The following is a 27304-nucleotide window of genomic DNA, read 5'->3' as shown; positions in this document are numbered from 1 at the left end:
CGGTTTATCCTTAATTCAATAATTTATGAGGTAGGTTATGTGGAGAGACACAGAAATCTTTATCTTTTATCTTTCACTTACTGAAGAAGAAAGATGTTTACTCAATATACTATAATTTGCAGTTGAAAGTGTTAAATTTCATGAGAACTACTGATATACTGTTCTGAGACTTCATTGGAAGGAAAAAGGCTTTGGCTAAGAGAATTAAGGGAGATTTTGTGATAGAAAATGATGCTGAATGTAGATCTTGACATGTGGGTAAGGTTTAAATACTGAGAGATGAAATGCAGCATAAGAAAAAGGCACGGAGCGAGAGCCTCTTTCCACAATTTCAGTTCTTATGCTGTGTATGAGACTGGCCCTGTCTGCAGATTCAGGTGTGAGCTCCTACCGTGCTGGGCCATACAGTGTAACCTCTCCATCCTCTTCTTAGTTAAGGTCTCGAGTGTTATCAATTGACTTAAGTCTGTGGAGCTGGGTTTTAGGTTCCTGTCAGAACCTGTACCATATGGGCTCTGAGAGTGAAAAGCAAGAACTCTAAAGTCAGAGCTGGGGTCAATACAGCGACCATTCCTTCTTCAGTGATCCAATAACTGTCTGGTCTCCTGCCATCTCAAGGGCCACTCCTCAGTCTGCTTTCACCAGATCTTTCTCTTTCACTCTCAGTGTCAGTGTTGATGGGCTCCATCCAAATAACCTCATTTTGATGAGTGGTTTTAAATATCACATTTGTGCCACAGCACTCTTCAATCATGTGCCTCCATATTGCATAGCAGACACTATCTTAGTACCTAGATCAATAAGTGTCTGTACTTTGGATTTGGGTTTTTTTTTTTTTTTTTTTTTTTTTTTATACATCTCTGGAACGTTTCACCTATATGATCTATAATTCTCTTTTAGAATAAGTCACTTTGAATTTGGCTTCTGTCATATGCAACCAAAGGAGTCTAGGTCAAAAAAAAAAAAAACATAGTGGTAATGCTGGAAGGTATTTTCAGGAACCCCGAACTCCAACTTCATTCCTCCAATAATGAGATCACTGGGCATTCACTGAGAATCTACACTATAATCTGTTTATTCATGATGAGCACATATCTATCAGAGGAGACATATATAGAATGATGAACTAAAAGTACTTCAGTTGGGGGAAAAAAAAAACAGTTTTGAGGAAACACAGAGGCAAAATTAATCAGTTTTCACAAAATGAGGAATGGTCATAAAGTTGGTGATATTTAATGTGTTGATTCTAGAATAAATAACTTATCTGTACAATTTTCCAGTGAAGGACTGGTGAATAATTCATTACAATCCAATATATTATTTATTTACCTTAGTGTCAAGAAATCACTGGCATTAATTTCTAAGAGGTGTTTTATTTACATTACTGACCAGTTAGGGGCACTTGGGTGGCTCATTCAGTTAAGCTTCCTCCTCTTGATTTAGGCTCAGGTCATGATCTCATGGTATGTGAGTTCAAGTCCCAGGTTGGTCTCTGTGCTGACAGGGTGGAGCCTACTTGGGATTCTCTCTCTCCCTCTCTCTCTGCCCCTCCCCTGCTCTGTCTGTCTCTCTCTATCTCTCAAGATAAATAAGTAAGTAAATAAGTAAGTAAATAAATAAATAGAATTATATATTGCTGATCAGTTTGGAAAGGTTTTAAATGTTAATTAACACCATTATTTTTGGCAATAGAGAATCAGTGACTTTGTATACAAGAATTCAGAGTTTCACTAAGATCATACAGTTTAATGCTTTACAAGTCATGGGGGAAGCTGTCTAATGAAGAACTAAGTCCTAAAGTCAGAGCTGCATTCAAGCCCCAGACCCCCACTAACTAACTGTATATAGTAATTTATGTTCTAGACATTTTCTCAGAAGGAAAAAAATAACCCATGGATAAAGATCTCTGCCATCTTGGATCTTTAGACAAAAAATTAACACAAGAAATATACTTTTAGTAATATAATGGCAATTAAGTGTCATGAAGAGTCAAATCAAGGTAAGAGAGATCTGATATGCAGCAGAAGGAATCATGGGCTATGATTTTAGTTAGCTCTATTGAGAGGATGGGATTTTGTAAAGACTTGAAAGCTGGAGGAAGCCACGTGCTTCTCTGGGGCAAGGGAGCTCTAGGCCACAGGAAGAGCCAGTGCAAAAGCCTCAAGCCTGCACCATTTTTACAATGGTCAAAAAACTGAAAGAAGATAATTTTATCAAGCATAAATTGAAGATACAACTAATACTGAGACATAGTTGTGTGAAATATTACACGTACAACCCTTGGAACAATGCCTAGTAGGTAGTATGTAATTCATGCTAGACCTTATTGTACTTATTATTACCACCATTATTACTGTGTTATTCCATTAGGCAAAGAGTCTTCTCTGAAGGTTTTATAATACTTCATGCCCTTTAAAAATCACTCACTTAGGAAGCTTTATGCTTTGATATCAAAAGTAGGCAGAGCTCTGGCACTTGTCTGAATTAAATTACACTCAAAATGCCTGCATATTTTTTTTTATTTTGACTCCAAATAAGTTTGAAGGAAAGTTTCTAAGTCCAGTGGATTTTACCATCAAAACCACTGTTTTTCCTAACCATTGTTTTTCCTAACATAAGAAATGTGACAGGCATGTAATAAGAACTCATTTTTTTTTTTTAGTTAATGAATCAGATCACCATTGTGGTACAAAGAAAAAAAAAAGTTACCATTTAGGAGGATTCTAATTTAAACCCTCTTTTTTATCCATAGCTGTTGTAATTCTATTTATGAAATTCTGTCCATTGATCTGACCACGAAATTAACGTGGAAACACTTTGAGAAAAGAACATTACCTTCTTATTTCACATGCCTGGACTTATCTTGGTGTTTGATGTGCAACAGATGTTCAATAAATGTTTGTAATATCTGAAGAATATGTCATTTACAACGTGTTATACATTAAGAGATATGAACCAATTTACAAAAGGCTAAATTTTAATAGTATTTTTAAGTAAAAAAAAAAACAAAAAAAACAAAAAACGAAAAAACCCTGAAGCAACATCTTACCTAAATCTACTAGTTTTTTTTTTTTTTTTCTTGAAATTTCTAACATGGTCTCAGTATCTTAATTTTGATAGGTTAGCCTTCAGGTACACTATCCACTGAAGAATTTTTGCCTCAGAAAACTATGAGACATTTCAAGTCAGTTGAGTTCCAATTATTTAATAAACAAAGAGAGAAATAAGAGTTAGCGGTCATACATGGAGCTACAGGATTTGAACACGAACAGGACAAACAAGGGGAGATCTCTCGCTGAGAAAATAATCATTTTTACAATAAGCCGTGACTCAGACTCAATTTATAATCTCAGGAGCATCATAGTATTAAAGTCATACATTAGTAATCTTAAAATCACATCCAAGGTTAAGCAGCTTGAGGAAATTCTTCTACCTTTTCGTCTACCCCATAGGTTTTTTATTTTGTTTTCCATTTTTAAAACTGGTAAACAGATTTAACTTCTTTGTACTTACATGCAAAAATAAGTGGAAATGTGTGGGAGTGCATGTATATAATGTTTGTATCTTTGACTCCTGAGCATACATACATTGATTGAAATAAAAATCAAATCTCTGCAATTTTCTTAAAAAATAAATTCATGAGTGTGTAATAAATAAGGGATCAGAAACAAAGTATTAAAATATATGGTTTAAAACCAGGTTGTCAATGTTGACCAAGGTTCAAAGAAGAAATAGTTTCTCTACGCTGAAAGATGTTTTTCTTTATATGTTCAGTACCAGTAAGTCCTGTTAATTTAAGCTTTATATCAGGTTAAGAAGTATCCAGTAATCAAGAATTAGGCCTCAAGCTTGAAATGGAGACGGTGGAAAAAAAGTAACTTAATATAATCAAGATCATCTTTAAAGGAAAGGAAGATAGAAGAAGGACACTGTAAAAGACTTTCTCAAACATGGGGCGCCTGGGTGGCGCAGTCGGTTGGGCGTCCGACTTCAGCCAGGTCATGATCTCGCGGTCTGTGAGTTCGAGCCCCGCGTCAGGCTCTGGGCTGATGGCTCAGAGCCTGGAGCCTGTTTCCGATTCTGTGTCTCCCTCTCTCTCTGCCCCTCCCCCGTTCATGCTCTGTCTCTCTCTGTCCCAAAAATAAATAAACGTTGAAAAAACTTCTCTTTAAAAAAAAAAAAAAAAAAAAAAAAAGACTTTCTCAAACATGTAACTGGAAGTGTGGAGATGACAATCAGTGATGAAAAGTTTGTTCATTAAATAATTTATATCTATAAAGTAGTATATATAAGGGGAAAAACTCAATAAACTTAGTATATAATAAGAAAGTTATCAATGTGCATTGTCATTACTGATAAAAGAGAAAGATTAAAAAACAATTACAACATGCTGTGCATATCAGGAGGTTTAATTTATATCCATTCTAGGGTAATTAGCTCATAGTTTGCTAAGGACATGTCAATTGTTTTGTACTGCAATAAAAAATCCATTTAAAATTAATGGTGAAGAAAGTAAAAATGAGAATCTAAACCCTGCAGAAAATGCTCTATGGAATATTTAGCACCTTTAAACAGGAAGATCACACAAATTCTAAGATTGATAGAATCCTAAGGTGTTATAATTCTTTGTTTTTTTAAATGGAACTTTTTCCTTCAAGATGGATATTTGCCTATATTATTTTAAACTCTATCTAAGTAGAAAGACTCCAAGAGGTTTCGGTGTAATCAATTTTAGCCTAAAAAGATTAGAAAGTCTCTATATTTGATTTATGTTTTATCTTTCAATTTATTTTAGAATAAAAAAGATAATTTTTTCTTTGAAGTAGATTAGTCCCATAGTATTCAATATGTTATAATCCTCATTTTTTTTGATCTGGTCTGAATAGAAATACAAATCACCAGTGAATATGGGTCTTCAAAACGTACTTTTCCAGGGTCCAAACGATATAAATTTCCAATATATATTACATTCAAGTGATATTAATATTTTTTCAATGTATAAAAATTAATTCATCTTTATCACCACTAAGGAGTCAAATTATTTTCAATTAAAAGACATTTTACCTAGGAGCAAATATCTGGTTTTTAATATAGTCAAGAGGTTAAAAAGTGACAAAAAAAAGTTCAGAGTGAGAGAATAAAGTCATATTTTTGTGGATGTTTATCAGTCATATTTTGGCAAAGACAGGAAGGAGAAACATATATAATTCAATGTCTTCAGACCATTCCTAGAACAGTTTTTTTTTCAATAATTTGTCAGTATTCATAAATAATTTCCCACATATTATTAGGTTTTGGCCACATTTCTTCATTTATGTTTTCCTTTATTTGACAAATCTTTATTGAGTTAATACAGGACACTGGGTACTATGAGATGGATATGGTTTTCTTAGTCCAGACAAAAATTATGAAGCTCATTGTCTTGAATGAGATAGGCAAAGACCTTTAAGAATCATTTAATTTAGCTTTTGAATAAGTATAGTTATGTAAAACAACATAAAATAACTTATACATGAAAAATACAAATGCCAGATATGTTTTTATCATAAGACAAATGCCCCCTTAAATTCAAGAATATCCATTCCAAAAAATGAAGTAATGAAAATTTCATGCAAAAAAATTGCTGGTAAAAAAAATATAAATCTCAGAGTTTGGGGGATAAAATTTGTTTTCCCTTAAGTTGGAAATTCCTAGTCCCTGTATAGTAAGTACCATTAAGAAAAATTTAATATGAATACATGATGCACAAATTCATAAGGTATTGCTATTTTTAAAAAGTAATGTACTTCTACAAGACAATGTATACAAAAAATTATCTTAGCAAGTCACAGATTTAGTTCTGTTAAAAATTAAGCTTTGTATCTTGGGTGTAGCTGTGATTCTAGTACAACTGAGAAATTACACTAAAATTTAATTATTCTCATGCAGCAAATCCAAGTACATATGGAATTTATGTGGTGCGTGTGTGTGCACATGGACACTAGAGCATTGCTATCCTTCAGTTACCAAGTAATGGGTAAATTGAATCTTCTCTCAAACACTTCATCTAATGTTACAGATACATATGTATCTGTATACATATGTATACATGTATGTGTGTGTGTGTGTGTGTGTGTGTGTGTGTTGGGGAAGAAAAATTTTTGAGAACAGTGGCTGATTCACATACAAGTAAGCAAGAATCCATAGCTGAATGTCATCAGTAAATTCACATTAACAATACTTAGGTTAAATAAATATACTGTGGCCATGTATACAATAAGATATATTCTATATATATTTGATTTGTCCTTTAATAAACCCTCAAACATATAGACTTATTGGATTCTAGATCTTGTTCTTTCCTTCTGTTTTATTCACTTCCTCTAAGTGTGGACATAACAAATACAGCATCTTCTTATAATCCCCATGTCCCTAACTATAACTAACACTTCCGGATTTATTGGAAATGAAGAAGCCAACTCATATCTCAGTCAGAAGTAAAGAAATGATATTACAAACCAGCTCTGCAATTGTATCATAGTTATCTACCCTTTGGAGGTAGAAAAGGCTTATATCACGTGGAAGGCTCCTTAACAGTTACCAGACAATTATCTTATTTGACCAAAATCTGAGCAAGTTTTCATGACAACATTTTTATCTCCCAGGAAGCAGGGACATCATCAGAGCATTCTCCCCAGGTGACTTCAGAGAAAAACGAACAGTGGGGTACCAGCCAGCCAGCTTTCTGGTCCAATAGGCTAGCTGTCCTCAAAAGAACACAAACTGCTTCCTACCTAGAAATTCTAAAAGTGCATCACTGCTATTCTAGCATTAAACATAAGTGATGGATTTCTATACATATTCTTAAGAAAATTTTGAACATTCTTAAATAAACAGGAACTAGAAGAAAAGGAATTTTCATATACAAAAAGAAAGGATGTTCAAAGGAATATATTCAACAATGTTTTATGAAAATAAATTACTGTAATTTAAGGCTATAGTTATACATCTTTTTAGAATATAATATGCAGTATATTGAAAAGTGCCCAATTCTGTATATTTATGAGTTGAATATGTGCTGAAGAGTCAAAAGTAAGTAAGTAGAACAGTAACAAAATTAATATGAATATTGATTTCCTGACCTTTTTTTTTGGACCTTACATAACAATTTCACATATTTGTGCAAGTCTAAATATTTCCATGAAGACTCTCATCAAGTTTTCTGCAATAGTCCAACACCAACACATTTTCAAATGGATGGCACTAATTACTGAATGTCCATTCTGACAGTGGCCTAGTGAAAAATGGAAACATGTTTGTGGTAGGGATACAGTGCGCTCATGCTTTGATTCATTTGCTTATTGTTATTTTAAAAATCTTTCTGAAGGTTGATTATGCTCAGCTCAGTGTCAGGAAATACTTTCTACAGAAGTTCTTTTTGGGTCTCTACCTCTTGTTTTTGTTCACAATAAAAAATGTAGATGTGCAACACATATGTTAATGTATCTATTGATACAATATTCAGTGCAATTCACTGCGAATCCGTACACACTATGATTGATGTAGTCAGGCTGAAATCATCCAGAAGCTGAAAATAAAAGCAGTCATTAAAAAGGGTTGTTTATTTCTCTGTTTTCCAGAGTGTCTGCTTCATATCCATCACCCTGTTAGGAAAGAATCCTGGCTAAGTAGAATTATTAGTATTATTCTTATATATCTACCAGGCACAGGCATAGGTCTTCCCTAACACTAAAACTGAAATGACTATAAATATTTTTGAGACAAAATGAATCAGATTTAAAAAACTGTATCAGAAAAAATATGGTTAAAGATAGAATCAATAATACCAAGTTATTAATCACTCTTGTGAAGAGAGCATACCTGGAAAGGAGAAATTGTGTGCTTAAATGTTAGCCCTCATATGGACAAGGCAAGGCTTAAAAATATCTCTTATATTGTGGTTATCTACTGACATATTTGCTTGTCTGATTTGTTTTGGGATGTGCTTAACAGCCAAATGGTCAGATCAAGGTAAAGAAGAGATCAGCTGCAAAAGTTCAAAATCACAGCTTCCTCTCTTACCTTCCACTGAGGAGGAAGCCGATAACCACTGCCAACAAAATGACTCCCACTGTCACAGACACAGCAATTATAGGAATCTGGCTTTGATCGCTGGAGGCTGCAACTGCTGATAGAAGACACAGAAAACGGAGCCCGCGGTTAAAGAGATCATATGCATTCAAATAAGAGCTGCTTAATAGTCGGTAATCGATGCATGGTTTAAACAATTCACCCACACTTGGCCGAGATTTCCCCCTAATATCTCTGCTCAATGGTGTGTAATTGAAAAGACATCTTTAGGAGAAAATATTTACTCTCCAAATGGAAATTTGAAAGAATCACTAAGTCACTGATTATTTCCTTGTCATCATAAAAAATGAATGTAATTGTTTGCATAGTATTTATCTAGGGATCTTAGGTTTGCAAGATAAAATGAAACTTAGTCCTTACTCTAAACAGGAGGTGCTAAGTATCCGAGATTTGACATTTTAGAGTTTGCATGTGGCTGATTCTAGGAGAAAAATCTTGACACCTCACACAGGGTTTTTTTCCCATAGACATACGTTGAAGTCCAAAATATTGCGGTTATGGCTTCAGTGAAGTTAATATCATATTCTGAATATAATTTTAAAAATCGTAATTTCTAGCAGAATATCATCCGTGAGTATACTTTATATATAGGACTCCTTTTTGAAAAATATCAAGACATACACTTAGAACTTTGAGAAGTCTACAGTAAGATTAAATTCATTTACATCATCTTTTTTAAATACATGGATTTAGATGAAATATTATATATTTTAACTGTACAATTACCATAATAAAAGGAATACGGACATGTTAAGATAGTTGTACCTAAATAAGTATGGGGATATTTCTTTCATGCTGATATCTGCACTGTGTTAGAATAAGAACGCTACAGAGCAAAATTAATTTTACTAATGTTCTCAAGAAACCCTCAATAAGATACCTACCATGCTATTGTTTAACAAAATCATCACTTTGATTAATTCAGAGTGGCATTAGTTACCCTTCTTAACAAATTTTAAGTCGTCAAGAGTAATAACAACTATAATTTCCCTGTTTTGCTTCCTAGAACCCTTTACCAGCTATTGGCCCCATCAATAGTTTTGGACATCCAAACATTTCCCTTTCTATTCTTGCCACCTCTCCCTTGATTCTTTCAAACCAAAATTGACTTACTCTCTGACCACTTCTTGCATTTGATCTACAATTGGATCTTTTAGACCAGTCTTCAGACCCAATATGACTAGTAGCTTGTTCATGTACAAGAAAGACTCTTATTGACAGTCTAAATCTATGTTCTTACCCTCCCTTTTCTTGGATAATAATAGTTGCAGTTCAATGGTTCTTTATCTTGATTTTCTCCTTTATTCTCTGATATTGAGATCTGTGGTAGGGAATTTAAAACTGCTGAGCAGTATAAATGCGTAGGGCAAAGCTACTCCACTATCACTAGTAACCTTCCCCAAGGTTTGCTTTATTAGTCTCTAAACTCAGATTACTTATAGCTTTGCTTTTCTCGGTTCTTTAATTTTCTTTTTGGCAAGAGGTAATGTTTCTAGAAAAAATCATGCAGACATGGTCCACATACATTCAATGTTATTTTTATTAGGCTCTAACTGCTGTTCCAATATTTTTTATTCTCTCTTCTTAATTTCCTAACAAAATCATCATAATGAGTCTTCCTCATTTTCTCAAAACACTAATCTATTACGATTTCTCATGTTTCAATAATGTTAAACTGTATAGATTAAAGAGCAATCAAGTCTGAACTCTATGGTTAAAAAAAACTGGATGGTTATGTAGTTTCCTTTGCTTCACCTAACTCCAATGTTAGAATCCTTCCTATCTCTTCCAAGACCTGGCTCCTTCAAAGGTCTCCCTCCAGGAGATCTTTTATCCAGGAGTCAATTATAGGCTACTTGTCTGCTACCTCCAAGCCTGAATAGATAATTGTTCTTAGTGGAAACAAATCCTTATACCTAAACTTACTGATGTTGGTTCAACTTAAATTTGAAAACAGGTCCAACATTTACTAGGGATATAGGCCAAAGCAAAGTATTTAACTTTATCAAGGCTCATTTCATTAATCTCCAAACAGGAATAATTTTCCTGGATCATTATAATTCTGTTTAGAGATAATATTTAGCACAGTGCTTCGACTATTGACAGCCTTAAATAATTAGTAGATATTATTTTTACATATTGTTATCTTCTGCTTTATCGAATTATTCTTTCATATTTAACACCTTGATTGTTATCTACAGCAGTATTGTTATTTTTATTTATTTCTTATTTATTATTATCTGATAACCAACATTATTAAATTCCCTCTGCAACTTATCTTCTTCTGCCTTTGAGTTCTATGCATGACATTCTTGCTAAACACAATGAGTATTCTTCCATTTACTTTGCCATGCATCATAAGGTATTTGCCTTTGTTGAACATAAACTTCAACCTTGAGGCTCTGCTTCATCTTGGTTTATAGAACATCAGATGAGGCATTTTTCCCCTTTCCCCCACACTGTAGCACTACTTTGTCAGTTCTGTTGGCTCCACATTCTCTCCCTACATCTTCTTCATGAACAATTCCTGATGAATGCTCCTGATCCTCCACACTTCTCTCCTTACTCTTTAATCTTTTTCTGTCTTTCTCCCTTCCTGCTTCCTTTTCTCTCTACCTCTTATGGGTACTTTTATGCTTATGACATCAGTTAACTCTAAGCTCATGAGTCCCAAATTTATATTTACAACTCTTACTTTACTTCACTTCAAAGCATGACCCTATTAAAAAAAAACAAAAACAAAAACTACTTTCCTTTTATTTGGATTCATTTTCATATACAAATAGCATTTTTATACCACATCCACCCCAAGGACATTAACAAAAACACATCAATAAATAAACACCATAAATCAAACCACAAACCAGACTAATTTGATCTCTTTTCTTCTGGTTTCTTTTAACTATCACTGAATTTTTCTTAACTCCTACTTGGCCATTAATTACCAAACATTTTTGTGTTTCTTCTGTTTTTTCCCCACAAACTATATTTCTTTTGTCCAACACTCACCTATTTGATTCAAATCTACTGGATTATTGTTCACTGGTTTTATAAATGTTCCCTTTGCCTTCTATGTGTTCACATAAACATCCAATCACTTTCATCATGTTTCTCTGATCAAAAATTTAATAAATGCCTACTACCTATAAAAAAAAATTCCCAAATTCTCCATCTAGACTTCAAAAGCCCTTTTAAACAAATTCTAACAAATCTTTCTGGTCTCAATGGGCCATTTTGGGAACTCTGAGATATCATTTTGGAGAAAGGGGGCATGATTAATCAGAGGTAGGGATAAAAACAGGGCAAATTCTGGCTAACCAAACTTTTAATTTTGAGAAAAAAAATACTGGTGCTTAGTATTGTCAAATGCTTCATTTTTAACAATTGACAAGATGTAATCTAACAATATATTAAAATATGCACCTAGGTATGGGATGTTATCTTGCAATAAAATATTTTTAATGGCATACTAAAAATTTCAAATGATTAATACATTTTATGAAAATATTTTGTTAATAATGCCAAATCACAAACATTCACATTTACCTTTTTTCCTCTACCGTTCACTTAAATCAGATAGTTTTGTATATTAGATAATTAAATCAAAGGCCTATGAGGAAGAATTTCAATAATACATTTTCATTTTTTTAAAAATGTGCAGCTTTGGGGTGCCTGGGTGGCTCAGTCAGTTGAGCATCTGACTTCGGCCCAGGTCATGATCTCATGGTTCGTGGGTTCGAGCCCTGTGTCAGACTCTGCTGATGCCTCAGAGCCTGGATCCTGCTTCAGATTCTGTGTCTCCCTCTCTCTCTCTGCCCCTCCCTAGCTCATGCTCACTCTCTCTCTCTCTCTCTCTCTCTCTCTCTGTCAAAAATAAATAAACTTTAAGAAAGAATGTGCAGCTTTTCCTAAGTTCCTTGATGGGCTTTAATTATTTTATTATTTCAAATGTATTAATTATTTTGTGAGCTATTTCTAATAAAACATAATTCATCAAGATTTTATACTATTTGTTCATTGTTTGCCCTGACAGCATCAATTATATCCCCAATATATCAACTAACTTGAAAATATATAGAATTGATAAGGTAATGTCAATGCCTTCATACATTTTCATTCTTTAGCACCAGAGGGAAAAAAATTAGAGGTCCAGTATGATCCATGATTATTACTTTAATATATCATTAAGTTTTTTAATCTTTAAAGATAACAAATTTCTAGTCACTCACATTTCCTATTTTTTTAATCCATGATGTATTTTTGGAAGAATAGTTAAGGAAAGTTTTGGGAATGCTTAAAAGCAAATTTGGGGCAATGTAACACACTACTATTAAAAGAATATTAATTATAGACACTAATATTCTTTAGTAAATAATGTTTATTTTTCAATAACTATATACTTACATTATCCTGGGGAACTTTAAGCTAGTATGTACTGAGAAGTCATGTTGCTTATCTCATTTTGTTTCTCATACTCCATATTGTGTAGATATTCTCCACATTTTAGCTATATATTTAGATAATCATGAATCTGAAAAGATTTGTTAAAGCCAGATTATGAGGGTTTTTGAAGGCCCAGCTGAAAATTTGGGGTCTTTCTCCCACAGCTGTAACTATCTATTCATTTTCTTGATTAAGACAATTTGATCAAAGCGATAATTTTTGATATGCAATATGAGCACATACGAATTAATGGGGAAATTTATAACAACCTGGGTGGGAAATACACACATGAAAAGATGGTGAACATCATTAGCCAACAGGGATTTCAAATTAAAACCATAATGAGATATCACTAGCCACCTGTCCAAAATGCCTAAAAGAAAAATATAGTGATAACAGCAAATGCTGATGAGGATGTGGAAAAACTGATCACTCATACATGGCTGCATTGCTGGTAGGACTGTAAAATAGTACAGCCACCCTGGAAACTCGTTTGGCAGTTTCCCACAAAATTCAAAATTAAACATAAAATTGCCATATGATATAGCAATTGTACTCTTGGGTATTTATCCCAGGTAAATGAAAACTTAGGTTGATGTAAAAACATGTCAATGAATACTCACAGCACCTTACTGGTACTAGCAAAGATTGGTACCAGCCTAGATGTCCTTCAATAGGTGAATTGTTAAACAAATTGTGGCCCACACATACCATAGAATACTACTCAACAACAACAAAAAGAGAAGCAAGCAACTTGCATGAATCTCTAGGAAATTATACTGAGTGAAAAAAGTCAATTCTAAACTAAAAGGTTGCATACTGTATGATTCCATTTATGGAACATTTCTGAAATGTCAAAATTTTAGAAATGAATGTTTAGAAATTAGTGGTTGTCAGTGATTAGTTATGGGACAGGAGCTGCTCCCAAAGGCAGTTGGTATAGTTATAATAGGGAAACCCGAAGGAACTTTATGGTGTTGGCACTGTGAAGTATCTTGACCATGATGGTAGGTATAAAGACCTACACAACTGACCAAATTGTATCGGACTTAATGCACACACACACACACACACACACGCCTACGTCATACACACATAAAAAAGGGTACAAGGAAAGTTGAGTAAGATTGGTGGATTGCATCAATGTCAATATCCTGATTGTGATCTTATGCTATAGTTATGCAAAATGTTACCATTGGGAGAAACTGAAAAAATTGTACGAGAGTTCACTCTGCATCATTCCCTACAACTTCATGTGAAACTACACTTATCTTAATAAAAATATAATTTAAAACACAGAATAACTTTATTTCAGCAATTTGGTTATACAGATTTGAATCAAGTAGGTAAGAAATGGATAAAAGGGGGGCGCCTGGGTGGCGCAGTCGGTTAAGCATCCGACTTCAGCCAGATCATGATCTCGCGGTCCGTGAGTTCAAGCCCCGCGTCAGGCTCTGGGCTGATGGCTCAGAGCCTGGAGCCTGTTTCCGATTCTGTGACTCTCTCTCTGCCCCTCCCCCGTTCATGTTCTCTCTCTGTCCCAAAAATAAATAAACGTTGAAAAAAAAATGGATAAAAGGAAGTAATGAATTGGAGAAAAAAACATAAAAGAAGCATGAAAGTGTTGGTAAGTCTTGGTGAGTGGGAGTTAAGAAAGGTTCAGTGATAGTCTCAAAGTTTCAAGAGAATTTATGTTAAAAGAAACCAGAAAAAAGAGCTAACTTGATTGGCTGGATAGTTTCATTCATGCTAGGTTTATTTGCTGGTGTGTTTTAACATTGCTGTTGGGAAAAGGAATGATATACGGGGCCAATTTTAAATATTTATTTGTATGCATAACAAAAATAAAATAGAATGGATACTATGCAGTTATAAGATAGAAACTAAAGCTTGAGAAAGAATAGTTTAAGGTTTTCCACCCAAATCCTCATTTTAAATAGTTTTTCTAAAATAAAGATTTTTGCATTCCTGTGTTTATGTTTGCATTTGGTTTTAGGACTATATTAATGACATATGTGATAATATACATGAAAAAGAAAATCCCATCATAAAAATTTTATGACCTATGTATAATATAAATTAAATATTATAAATTTTAAAAACTAATCAATGAATAACATCATGCATCATTATTATGAATTAAGTATCCAATTAGAAAAGTCTTTTTACAATAAAAAAGAATGGAATCATGCCATTTGCAGCAACATGGATGGAACTGGATGGTATTATGCTGAGTGAAATAAGTCAGTCAGAGGACAGGTATGTTTTCATTCATATGTGGATCTTGAGAAACTTAACAGAAGACCATGGGGGAAGGGAAGGAGAAAAAATAGTTACAAACAGAGAGGGAGGGAGGCAAACCACAAGAGGCTCTTAAATACAGAGAACAAACTGAGGGTGGATGCGGGGTGGGGGAGAGGGGAAAATGGGTGATGGGCATTGAGGAGGGCACTTGGGATGAGCACTGGGTGTTGTATGTAAGCCAATTTGACAATAAATTATATTCATAAAAAAAGGAAAAGTCTTTAAAGTGTATGTTCAAGGTAATGATTTTCAGATAATTTTGTCTTAACATACCTGAATGATAAGATAGTATTCACTTAGTAATGGTGACTCACTAAAGCCAATATTCTTAACTGTGACCCACCAAATGAAAATACATACACCCACATATTTGACATTTCACACTACTCCTAGTGTTATTTTCTTCATAACAAAACTTTTATTGTCTTCTTCTAATCCTACTTTTAATGCGTGCTCTAGGACAAGTAATCAATATTTTGTTTGACATTAAAGAGAAAAACGTTTTATGCTATTTTATTTGAAAAAAAAATGGTGCAAGGAGTGTTTTTCAGAAACATTTCTAGATCCTTCACTCAGAGATGCTGCCAGAGATGTTGATTTTTTAAAACAATCAGATTGGTTGCTGAGAGCACTATTTTCTTGCCAAACTTAATACTAACAAATGCTCCCTGTAGAATTTTCATAGAAAGACTAAGCATGGTAGCATTGTTCAATAAAACAAGTAAAAATAAATGGCAATAATTCAATAAAGTATGGCAGCCATGGAAGTAAAGTCCTTAAAAGCAAGGTTTAAACATTTCTTAAGGATCTCCTGATGTTTCATCTCCCAGTAGACTAAATGTGATGAGGAGCAGGGACCGATGTGTTAACCTACTAACCTACCATAATAGCATGACAGATGCTTCCTACCTGAAGGGGTCATGCCTGGGAGAGAGAGGACCAGGAGACTGACAGAATGCCCGGAGAGAGTATTGATCCACTGACTCTTTTCTGGTAACCATTACAGAGACATGAGTTGACAGTAATTAAAATGACTTACACACTGGGATGGTTTCAAACTCAAATCTTCGACTGAAGACACCATAGCCTGCTGCTGTGCGTGCTCGAATTTGGAAGACGTATACTGAAGCTGGCTTCAAGCCCTCTGCAGTTACAGTTGTCTCTTTAGATTTGATAATTGTATAGCTGGTTTCTTGGTCCTTGGATTACACATGTACATACAATAAAAAAGTCAACATGTGAATTACTAATGACAACAAAACTTAGAATCATAAATCAGAAAATAAATCAGAAACTAATAGACTTGCTATTAGTACACATACAATCTTTTAGAAAAAAAAAAACTATACATCCTAAGTGTGCTATCTATATGATACCTAAAAGTGTTTTCTAGAACTCAAAATTGGTGGGTGACATGTTCTCCACTCATCCACCATACTTGTCTTTGGCAGAAATAAATTTGTAAACTTTTAAATATGATTTTCAGGAGATAAAAGTTTTTTAACATGTATTTTTTTTTGAGAGAGAGAGAGCGTGAAGGGGAGGGGGAGAGAGAGAATCCCAAGCAAGGTCCACGCTGTTATCACGAACCTGGATGTGGGGCTCAAACTCACAAATCATGAGATCATGACCTGAGCCAAAACCAAGAGTCAGTCACTTAACCCACTGAGCCACCCAGGCACCCCTGCAGGAGATAAATTATTTTACAGACTCTATTTTAGTACTGGTATTCATATGCTTATGTTTCTTATAAATATTTTATTGGAGCACATCTAACATGTTGCCTGTTCATGGAGTAAGGTGACAATGTTTCATATATCACCAGGTAAGTCTTATGCTTTACATCTTTGGTGAGTTTCATTTCTAATTGTATTTAGGGCTCAGGAGAAGGAATAAGTACTTTACTGGAGGAATTTAATTTCAATTCATTAAGTCCAAATGGATTACTAAAGAAAAACTGCAAATAAACTTTTTTTTAAATTTTTTAAACACTTTCTATTTTTTCACATTTATGTGTTTGAGCTGGATGAGTAGTGAATGGAGATGCAGTGAAAACAAAATCACTGTAAAGATAATTTTAGAAACGAAAACAAATAGGAAACTGTTCCTATTTTGACCGCTACCAAAGTCTAGACTAACTGTCCGTAATTTATCTCTGAGATTACCACACTGAATAGAAAATCTTAGACCTACAAAGATCTAACCACACAAAGTCCCTGTTTTGAACTTTCTTCTCCCTTGTATTTTTTCTGTGTGAATTATTGGCTAATGTTGTTTTTGGCTGATGGTGTTTCTACACTTAATACATTTCTGACGGATACCAAAGAATGAATTCATGAGAGATAATGGTCAGAGATTTTTTTCCCTCTGTGGGAACTGTCTCTATTTACAGTATCTTGATTGATGACTATAAACCATCATTTTCAAGATATTTCAGAGAATTTTATTTTATAATTAAAAACATGCATTGATTGTTTTTTAAAATATAACGGGAATAAGATTGTAAAGGATTTTTTTCTGAAATGAGGAAAGAATTGAAAACAAGAATATAACAATTCTTTCTCAAGCCCTCTAATAGGGAATATGGTTATTAGTTAATCTTAATAACACTATTAAAATGCAAAATAAATGCAAACCATGCTTTAGTTGCATGTAACTTCAACTTCCCTTGAAATTTACAATCGATAGCAGCATGCCATGTTGTGACTTTAGTGTGGACACTGAAATCACGTGCTAAAATAACACAAGTCCATGTTTCCTTTTATCTTCGGTTTCCTTATCTGTAAGATTGGGGTAGAAACTGATGCCTGGATATTCTCATAGAGATACTGTAAGAATAAGTAGGTAATGCACACGAAAACATTTAATAAGCTATAAAGCTATGTTTTCATTGCCATTATTATTTGAAATTTTTTCTAATTGGACACATCGAAGTCCACTGGCAGTCATGTTCTACAGAACATGTACCACCAGTAAAATCTAAACTATACAACCTATTAGCATTTATTTGTTTTACAGCAGGTTTACCATTCCTCATTTAATATAGTCAAACATATAGAATTATCTTAGGGTTAAATGTATACCAATTTCCATCTAAATAGAAATGTTCTATTTTTTTTTAAAGTTTATTTTTGAGAGAGGGAGACAGAGTGCGAGTGGGGGAGTTGGCAGGGAGAGAGGGAGACACAGAATCTGAAACAAGCTCCAGACACTGAGCTGTCAGCACAGAACCTGATGTAGGGCTTGAACCCATGAACCCTGTGATCATGACCTGAGCCCAAGTTGGATGCTTAACTGACTGAGCCACCCAGGGGCCTGGGATATTCTAATTTCTAATGCAAATAGGCTTTCTGATTCATTCTATGTGAAAAATTATTTTTTTTAATGTTTTAATTCACAGATTAAATTTAATTGCCGAATCTTTATGGTATAGGAAATATTATTAGAGTCTTACAAAGAATTTAAACTAGGGTCATTAAAGCCTATAAAATTTTACCTAGTAATGTCAGTCTTTTTCTTTATTCCCATTTACTGACTTTCTCCTATATACTCTATTATCCCTTCTCTACACTAGGGAAAAAGCAGTAAAAAAGCACACAATTTCTTGATGTGTTCCTTTTAAAAGAGGTAAACTATTACTAGAAACTATTGTACTTACTCATGCTCTCTGGTTGCTCAAGCTTGTGACTGAATATGCAAGAATTATATTCAATAAGATTAGTGAGAATTTCAGTGAGAAATGTTACTTGCATTTTGTTTAAAGATAAGCTGGTGTAAAAATCTAGACAAAACCAAAGTTTCTGATACATTTGTTATACTTATGATTTTTGCATAAAATATTGACATTTATTGGGGTGCGTGGGTGGCTCAGTCAGTTAAGTTTCCAACTCTTGAGTTTGGCTCAGGTCACGAGCTCATGGTTGGTGAGTTTGAGACCTGCACTGGGCTCCGTGCTGACACTGAGACTCCTGTTTGGGATTCTCTCTCTCCCTCTCTCTGCCCCTCCCCTGCTTGTGTGTGCTTTCTCTCTCTCTTTCTATCCCAAAATAAATAAACTTAAAAAAAAAGTTAACATTTATTAGAGAAATGGATAAGGTTTTTTTTTTTATAAATGAACAAGGAATATCAGTGTTAGAATTCAAGTCATGTTGTTGTCTAATGAAGAGTGTAAATATGGATACACAACTCAACTCCAATTTTTTCTTCTTTAAAATGGGAAGAATTATTTATTTATTATTTTTTTTTTTAATTTTTTTTTTCAACGTTTATTTATTTTTGGGACAGAGAGAGACAGAGCATGAACGGGGGAGGGGCAGAGAGAGAGGGAGACACAGAATCGGAAACAGGCTCCAGGCTCTGAGCCATCAGCCCAGAGCCCCACGCGGGGCTCGAACCCACGGACCGCGAGATCGTGACCTGGCTGAAGTCGGACGCTTAACCGACTGCGCCACCCAGGCGCCCCTGGGAAGAATTATTTATCAAGCACAGTGTGAGCACATAGAGATGGAGATAGAGATGATGCACATAGCACCAAGCTCAATCTCCATAACATAACAGTTTCTAGGTAAATTTGACTTGAGTCTGTAGCATGACGGCAAATTTAATAAAAAGAGAAAAAAAATTAAAACCTTCTTGTAAATTCCTAACTATTGAGGGATGCTTGGGTGGCTCACTCAGTTAAGCGTCTGACTTTGGGTCGGGACATGATCTTGCAGTTCGTGAGTTTGAGCCCCATGTCAGGCTATGTGCTGACAGCTCAGAGCCTGGAGTCTGCTTCAGATTCTGCCTCCCTCTCTCTGTGCCCTCCCCCACTCACACTCTGTCTTTGTTTCTCTCTCTCAAAAATAAACATAAAAAAAATTAAACTCCTAACTGCTGAATTCAGAATTGATATGTTTTGTAAAATTATTATAAGTTGATACTTTGGCCAAACAGGGGGGAAATTCCCATTACAAGGAAACTGGCATGCTGCTCCTTGAAATAATGCATGATCTAATATCAATTGCACAAAATGACACAACATTCTGATTTATATATTAACATTATGTGTATCTCAGTGGTTCCTTATCTGAGTTCTAGTTGTACTTTGTCTCTCTGGGGTAGTCAAATGCTATATAATCAGAGGGACTCACCAAAGCATGTATCTAAGGGATTGAAAACCAAAAATGCACATTTTGAATTACCTAAGTAGCTTCCAAAATTTGCTTCTGTCCCACTCCTTTTAGTCATTGCTGTACTATAATTTCCTTCATATCACAAACTCTATATACACATCTTCAACACCCACGACCATCAGGCTGCCAAATCCTGGTCAGGGCAATGGCTTTTGCTGCCTTCATACTCCTGCTGAGCAAATGAGCTACATTCCCCAGCTGCTTAGCAAACACTGTTCACATGCAGCGAGGGGAGGGCCTGGGCAGAAGGAGCCAGCTGGCAAACACCCTGCCAAGGGGCAGCTTCCCTTTGCCTCTGCCTTTAATTAAGAGATGGCAATGGGCCCATCACCATGCAGGAGCAGAGAGGCCCAATGACCTCTATTAGAGCAGGGCAATCGCAGGCAGAAATGCCAGCTGGCAAATGCATGAGCCCTGGAAAGCTCTGCCACCTGTGTCTGGACAAGAGCCATCCAATAAAACGGTGGTGTCATTCTGAAGGTTCAAAATGAGCTTTGGAAACCTATAAGCACCCCCACCTCAATACATGCTATAAAAACTCATTATCCTTTTTTTTTCCTTCTGAAAGTGTTAAAAAAAAAACCTTTCATGTATTTTATTAGTATGCTCAATAATTTTGCTTGGCAAAAATTTCTGGGAATTAATATTTTCACTGTAAAAAGGAAAACACTGACCAAAAGAAGTTAATGACTTCCCCCAAATAACATATTATATAAAGGTTTCACTGCTTTTAACGGATGTAAGTGGGCAACTTTCTATTCATTTACTGAAACTACGTACAGAAATATTTTTCCCAAAGTATTTTTTCTTACATTGAGTTGTGCAGATAATAGGATGTATTAATACAGCATTAAATATAAAATATTAAGCACAGAACTAAGTTTTCATGAAATAAGTATATTTAAAAAAATTGAACTTTCAAGAAAATAATGCCACATGTATAAAATTCATTAGAAGGAATATTAAGAGAAAGACTCCCCCACCACTTGGTTGAGAAACTTTTTTTTTTAATGGAAGCAGTAGCTTACATTAAAAAAAAAGATAAATCCTTGCATTTATTGAGTATTGCATATATGAGACTTATGTATATGCTGAGGAGTAATAGTGAAAACAATGAAAGATTACTCATAAGGGGGTAAAATAGGATAATATCATTAGAAACAATAAAGAAAATCAAACCTTGGTCCAACTAGTTGCTTCAGGGGAAGAAAAACTATAAAGAAAAATAACTCCCTGTCAAAGTTTAGTCCTCTTGCTGTTGAACTTTATTTCATCTAAGATGTATATTCAAATAAAGAGTTTTGGTGCACTGCTATTTTTCTCTGATGTTTTTAATACTCCCTTTTATTTATCTAGTTTTTTTTAAAGAAGGCTCTATGCCCAATGTGGGGCTTGAACTCATGACCCCAAGATCAAGGATGGCATGCTCCACTGGCTGAGTCAGCCAGCACCCCTGGGGCATATTTATTTTTAAATGTCATTATGCATTTCAACTTTTTAAAAAATAAAGTTCATTTACAATAAATATTTAGAAACTTAAAATATTTACAAAATATTCAGTCTACATATTCAGCTTTGTGTTAGTATACCATATTAAAATTTACAAAAAAAAAAGTAAATAAGGAATGTAAACCTTAATTTAACAAATTATTTTTGGATACAGCATGCATTTAAATTGTAGACCTCTAGAATTTACAATGCAATTTGGACTACTACTCCCAGAAAAACAAGAATCAGTGAGGATTATTAATGTAACCACATTTTCCTTGATTTACCTTCTTATTTTTTATAACAAATAGTATAAATGAGATCCCAACACAATATTTTTTAAAATTTTATTTTTAATAATCTCTCCACCCACTGTGGGGCTTGAGCTCACAAACTCAAGATCAAAAGTCACATGTTCCATCAACTGAGCCAGCCAGGTGCCCCTGTCCCAACATAATTTTGTCTCACGGGTATTTAAGGATATGTTTTTTATGAAATAAAAGTATCTTCATTTATGGTCTCTAATGATCGAATAGTCATTTGTAATGCTACCAGCAAGTCATTCCTAGAAGGATGACTACTTCAAAAGTAATAATTAACAGTTTATTCACCTATTTAGAAAATCAATATAAGAACATTTTATAGGCATCTAAAACCTAGAAAGAATGTGTAGACAGCCCCTTTGTCCCCCACTACTGTTTTTACCCTCTGTCATTATCTTTTGGTACTTGTTAAATGAGTGAGTGAAATAAGCAATTAAAAAAAAATCTCTATGGGGCACCTGGGGGTGGCTCAGTGGGTTGGGCCTCTGACTTTGGTTCAGGTCATGATCTCATGGTTCGTGGGTTCCAGCCTGACATTGGGCTCTGTGCTGACAGCTCAGAGCCTGGAGCCTGCTTCAGATTCTGTGTCCCCCTCTCTCTCTGCTCCTCCCCCACTCATGCTCTGTCTCTCTCTCCAAAATAAATAAACATTACAATTTAAAAAAAAAAAATCTGTATAATGCTAGGCATTAATTTAACGTATTTCAATGTATTTACCTATACTCTTCCTTCTACACATGTACACAGAATGTTGAATTTTTAAGTAACTTTCATTAATAGAATATAAGTACTTTTTCTGATATTTTTGCATTAATACTAGGAAACCACTTATTCCCTCTCTCTTTTCCAATGTCCTAGCCTGGACAATTTCTGTGGCATTGCAAAGTAAGTTTTTAACTTCTTCCTACCCTATTCACTATCCCTCTAAGAGAAGGAGTAATGGCTCCATGAGGTTAAGGCAAGCAAATTGAGCAGGTGTGGCTGAGTCCTTTCTTTTTCTTTTGGGATCTGCTTCTCTGCATATGTTTCTAATCTTTTCTACTCCTACTTACATAGGATACATACTCTCAGTCAGAGTTTCCTACCCATCAGTGATAGTCTGGTTTGAGCACACTTCTATATCTCCTCTACTAGAAGCCAGGTTGTTTTAAGGAATGTTTGCTATTCAGATCCAGACTCATTAAAAAATCAAAGTAAAATGGGGGGTGGGAAGTGTAGGAAGACCCCTGGTGACTACATATCCAAGCTATATACTAGAGTTCTGCTTTAGAAATTTAAGTTCACCTTTATATTCCATCTGTACTATTTCTTTATCAATAGCTCACTTGGTTGTGAACTCAGGAAAGAGGAAGAGGGATAACTATTGCCTTTAGATCTCACAACTATTATGTCAAAACATGCAAGAGTGGGCCTAAGGAAAAAAGAAATTGAGAAAATGTAGAGAATGTGAGGCATACGATTCTGATTTTGTGCCCTCAAATTTTAAAATAAAGTTTACAATACAGTATTAGATTTTTGATATGGATTTTAAAATTATATTTTATATTCATATCTTATCTACCCATATCTCCTTAAGAGCATAGGTATTATGCAGTGTTAATGGCCATAAATATGTGTTTTTCCCTATCATACATGGCAGTCACTGGTGAAGGTCAAGAACTTAAGGGCAACACTCAAAATGTCCCATGACTTCATTTTTTAATAATGTGAAACCTAGTTAAGCTGATTAGACTCTATGGCACTAGTGTGCAGCATAAACTATTCGGCATTAATGGAATACAAATAGAATGCTCCCTATACACGTCTAAGCCTCCATAATCATGTCATTGATTTACACACAAAATTGCAACATACTTTTATAAAAATTGGATAATTGCAGTTGCTAAAGTGAAACAAAGAAGAAGGAGGAGAAGAAAGAAAGGAAGGGAAGGGGAAGAAGGGGGGGAGAGAGAGGGCGAAGAGAATGAGGAGGAGAAGGAGGAAAGGAGAAGGAGAAGAAGAAAAGACATTCTTTATTCTATTAGTCTCACCTTCTCAAAATATTTAATTTCATACTCCAGGATGATTCCATTGGGACGATCTGGCTCTTGCCAAGACAAAGAGATACTGTTTTTTGCAATCTTCCCCTTTTTCACATTGGTGACTGGAGAGGGGGCTGCAAAATAGTATAAATAAAGAATTGCATGATTAACAGAGTCCTGAAATTACAAGGTGGTATAATTTATAATGGCATTCTTAGTATATAATATAATTATACATTAACAATTTAGCAAAAAACTGAATAAACAATTAAATTTTCTTTTAACCTGAAAACAATTTTACTTTCTCTATGTAATAAAAATGTTTATAGACTGTAAAGTGTGTTACAAATATAAATCAAGTATCTTGAGAATTTTTTTAAAACTATAGTCATATAGAATCCTACATCTACATTTTTTTCTTTGAAGTTTAGAAACATAAATGAACTATCTTACTCTCCTTATGGAATAAAGATGTTTTTGATGACCTTATATATCTTCCATGTTTCTAAAATGTATTGACTCTGTATAATATATCCCATTAAGCTAGTACACATGATTGTCTATATTACCATATTTTCACAACATTAAGATTCTTTTATAATTTTATAATGATATGGGTCCTATAATCCTTGATAAAATCATATCTTAAATATAGTGAGGGTTGCCTTCAAACATGTTATTAAACTTGTAATATTTCTCGAAAACAATAGCAGAAAAAAATCTGATCTGAAAGATTTTCCTCTAAAGTAAGGAGCAAGAAAATGATGCCTATTCCTACAACTTTTACTAAATATAATATTAGAAGTTATGGCCCCAGCAATTAGGCAAGAAAAGGAAATAAAAGACATCCAAATTGGAAAATAAGTAAAAGTGTCACTATTTGCAGATGACATGATACTTACTATATATAGAAAAAGCTAAAGACTCTACCAAAAATGCTATCAAAACTAAAATTAATTTAGTCAAGTTCCAGGATATAAAATGAATACACAGAAATCTATTGTGTTTCTATACACTAATAATGAACTACCAGAAAGAGAAATTAAGAGATCATAGCTACAATGACATTAAAAACGATAAAATACCAAAGAATAAAATTAATCAAAGAGGTGAAAGGTCTGTATAAGACACTGAAGAAAGAAATTGAGGACAACACAAATAAATGGAACGATATGCTGCACTCATGGACTGGAGGAATTAATTTTGTTAAAATGTCCAAACCACCTATAGCAATCTACAGATTCAGTGCAATCCCTATCAAAACATGAATGACATTTTTCATAGAATTATAACAAATAATCCTAAAATGCATACAGAATCACAAAACACACCAAATAGCCAAAGCAATAACAAAACTGGGTGTATCATACTTCTTGATTTCAGACTACACTACAAAGATACAGTAATCAAAATGGTATGATACTGGAACAAAAACAGAAATATAAATCTATGTAACAGAACAGAAAGTCCAGATATGAATATACACATATATGGCCAATTAATTTATGACACGTGAAGAAAGAACATACAATGGGAATGGATAGTCTTTTCAATAAACCAAGTGAAAGGATGAAACTGGACTATTATCTTGCACCGTACACAAAAATTAACTAAAAATGCATTAAAGACATGAATATAAGATTTGAAACTATACAACTCCTAGAAAAACATAGACATTATTCTTAGTGATTTTTTTAGATATTTTTACCTCCTCAGGCAAAAGTATAAAAGCAAAATCTTTAAATTTTTTAAAATGTTTATTTATTTTTGAGAAAGAGAGAGAGAGAGAGAGAGAGAGAGAGCAAAGTAAGGGGAGGGGCAGGGAGAGAGGGAGACACAGAATCCGAAGCAGGCTCCAGGCTCTGAGCTGTCAGCACAGAGCCCTACACAGGGCTCAAACTCATGAACTGTGAGATCATGACCTGAGCTGAAGTCAGATGCTAAACTGAGTGAGCCACCCAGGCACCCCGAAAAGCAAACTTTAAAAAAAATAATGGGATTTTGAGGCCCCTGGGTGTCTCAGTTAGTTAAGAGTCCGACTCTTGATCTCAGGTCAGGTCATGATCTCATGGTAAATGGGTTCGAGCTCTGCATCCACCTGTACATTGATAGTGGAGAGCATGATTGAGATTCTGTCTCCCTCTCTCTGCCCCTTCTCCCCACCCCTGTCTCTCAAAATAAATAAGTAAACTTAAAAATAATGGACCTACATCAAACTATAAAACCTTTGCACAGTGAAGGCAACTATCAACAAAATGAAAAGTCAACCTACTGAATAAGAGAAGTTACTTGCAAATGATATATCTGATGAGGGGTTATATGCAAAATATATAAAGAACTCATACAACTCAATAACAACAACAACAACAACAACAACAGCAACAACAGCAAAACATAACCCGATTAAACAACAACAACAACAGCAACAACAGCAAAACATAACCCGATTAAAACAAAAGTGGAGAGAAGACTTGAAGAAACTCATTTCCAAAGACACACAGCCAACAAGCACATTAGAAGATGTTCAACATCACTAATCATCATAAAAATGCACACATCAAAAACACAATGAGATACCACTTCATACCTGTCAGAATAGCTATTATCAAAAGGACAAGAAATAACAAGTGTTGGCAAAGATATGAGAAAAGGGAACTCTCATGTACTGTTGGTGGATAAACTGGTACAGCTGTTATGAAAACAATATGGTGGGGTACCTGGATGGCTCAGTCGGTTAAGCACCTGACTTCGGCTCAGGTCATGATCTCACCACTCATTAGTTCCAGCCCCGCGTTGGGCTCTGTGCTAAAAGCTCAGAGCCTGGAGCCTCCTTCAAGTTCTGTGTCTCCCTCTCTCTCTGCCCCTCTCCCACTCATGCTCTGCCTCTTTGTCTCAAAAATAAAGAAACGTTAAAAAAAATAAAAAGAAATAAAAAGAAAACAACATGGAGATTCCTCAAAAAATTAAAGAATAGAGCTACCATAATGTCTAGCAATTCCTCTTCTGGGGAATTGCCAAAAAAGGGTGAAAACACTAATTTGAAAAGATCTTTATGTTCATTGCAGCATTATTGACAATAAGATAAAGAAGCAGCCTAAGTGTCCGTCATTAGATGAAAAGTTATAAAATATGTTATATGTTATACTATATATATGTTATATACTATAAAGATATATATGTATGTGTATATATATATTTACTTATGTGATACATATGGTATGTGCCTGGTATATATGTATATGTGTATGTTTGTGCGTGTGCATGTGTGTATATGTGTATACACACATGGAATATTAGCCATAAGAAAATGAAAGCTTGTCATTTGTGACAATGTGGATAGACCTAAAGCGTAGTATACTAAATGAAATAAGTCTGACAGAGAAAGACAAATATGATTTCACTTATATGTGGAATTAAAAAA

At 34.4% G+C, this 27304-nt stretch overlaps 1 protein-coding gene across 9 annotated transcripts in view; it reads right to left on the bottom strand.

Moving 5' to 3' along the window:
• The window catches only part of EPHA5 (EPH receptor A5), a 344908-nt gene that overhangs the window by 71244 nt on the left and 246360 nt on the right, over positions 1–27304 (bottom strand). For 6 of the 9 annotated variants that reach the window (XM_045473882.1, XM_045473884.1, XM_045473888.1 and 3 more), the window contains 3 exons: positions 23893–24017; positions 15917–16076; positions 8062–8167 (listed from right to left, as the gene is read on the bottom strand). In XM_045473882.1, coding sequence (XP_045329838.1) covers positions 8062–8167; positions 15917–16076; positions 23893–24017 — 391 coding nt within the window. The remainder of the gene's footprint in view (positions 1–8061; positions 8168–15916; positions 16077–23892; positions 24018–27304) is intronic. The other 3 variants (XM_045473883.1, XM_045473885.1, XM_045473889.1) reach the window with 1 other exon arrangement.

This window comes from Leopardus geoffroyi, chromosome B1 (genome assembly GCF_018350155.1).
Source record: "Leopardus geoffroyi isolate Oge1 chromosome B1, O.geoffroyi_Oge1_pat1.0, whole genome shotgun sequence".
Lineage (NCBI taxonomy): Eukaryota > Metazoa > Chordata > Mammalia > Carnivora > Felidae > Leopardus > Leopardus geoffroyi.
The sequence above is the reverse complement of the archived record's forward strand: the minus strand, read 5'-3'. Positions and strand labels throughout refer to the sequence as shown.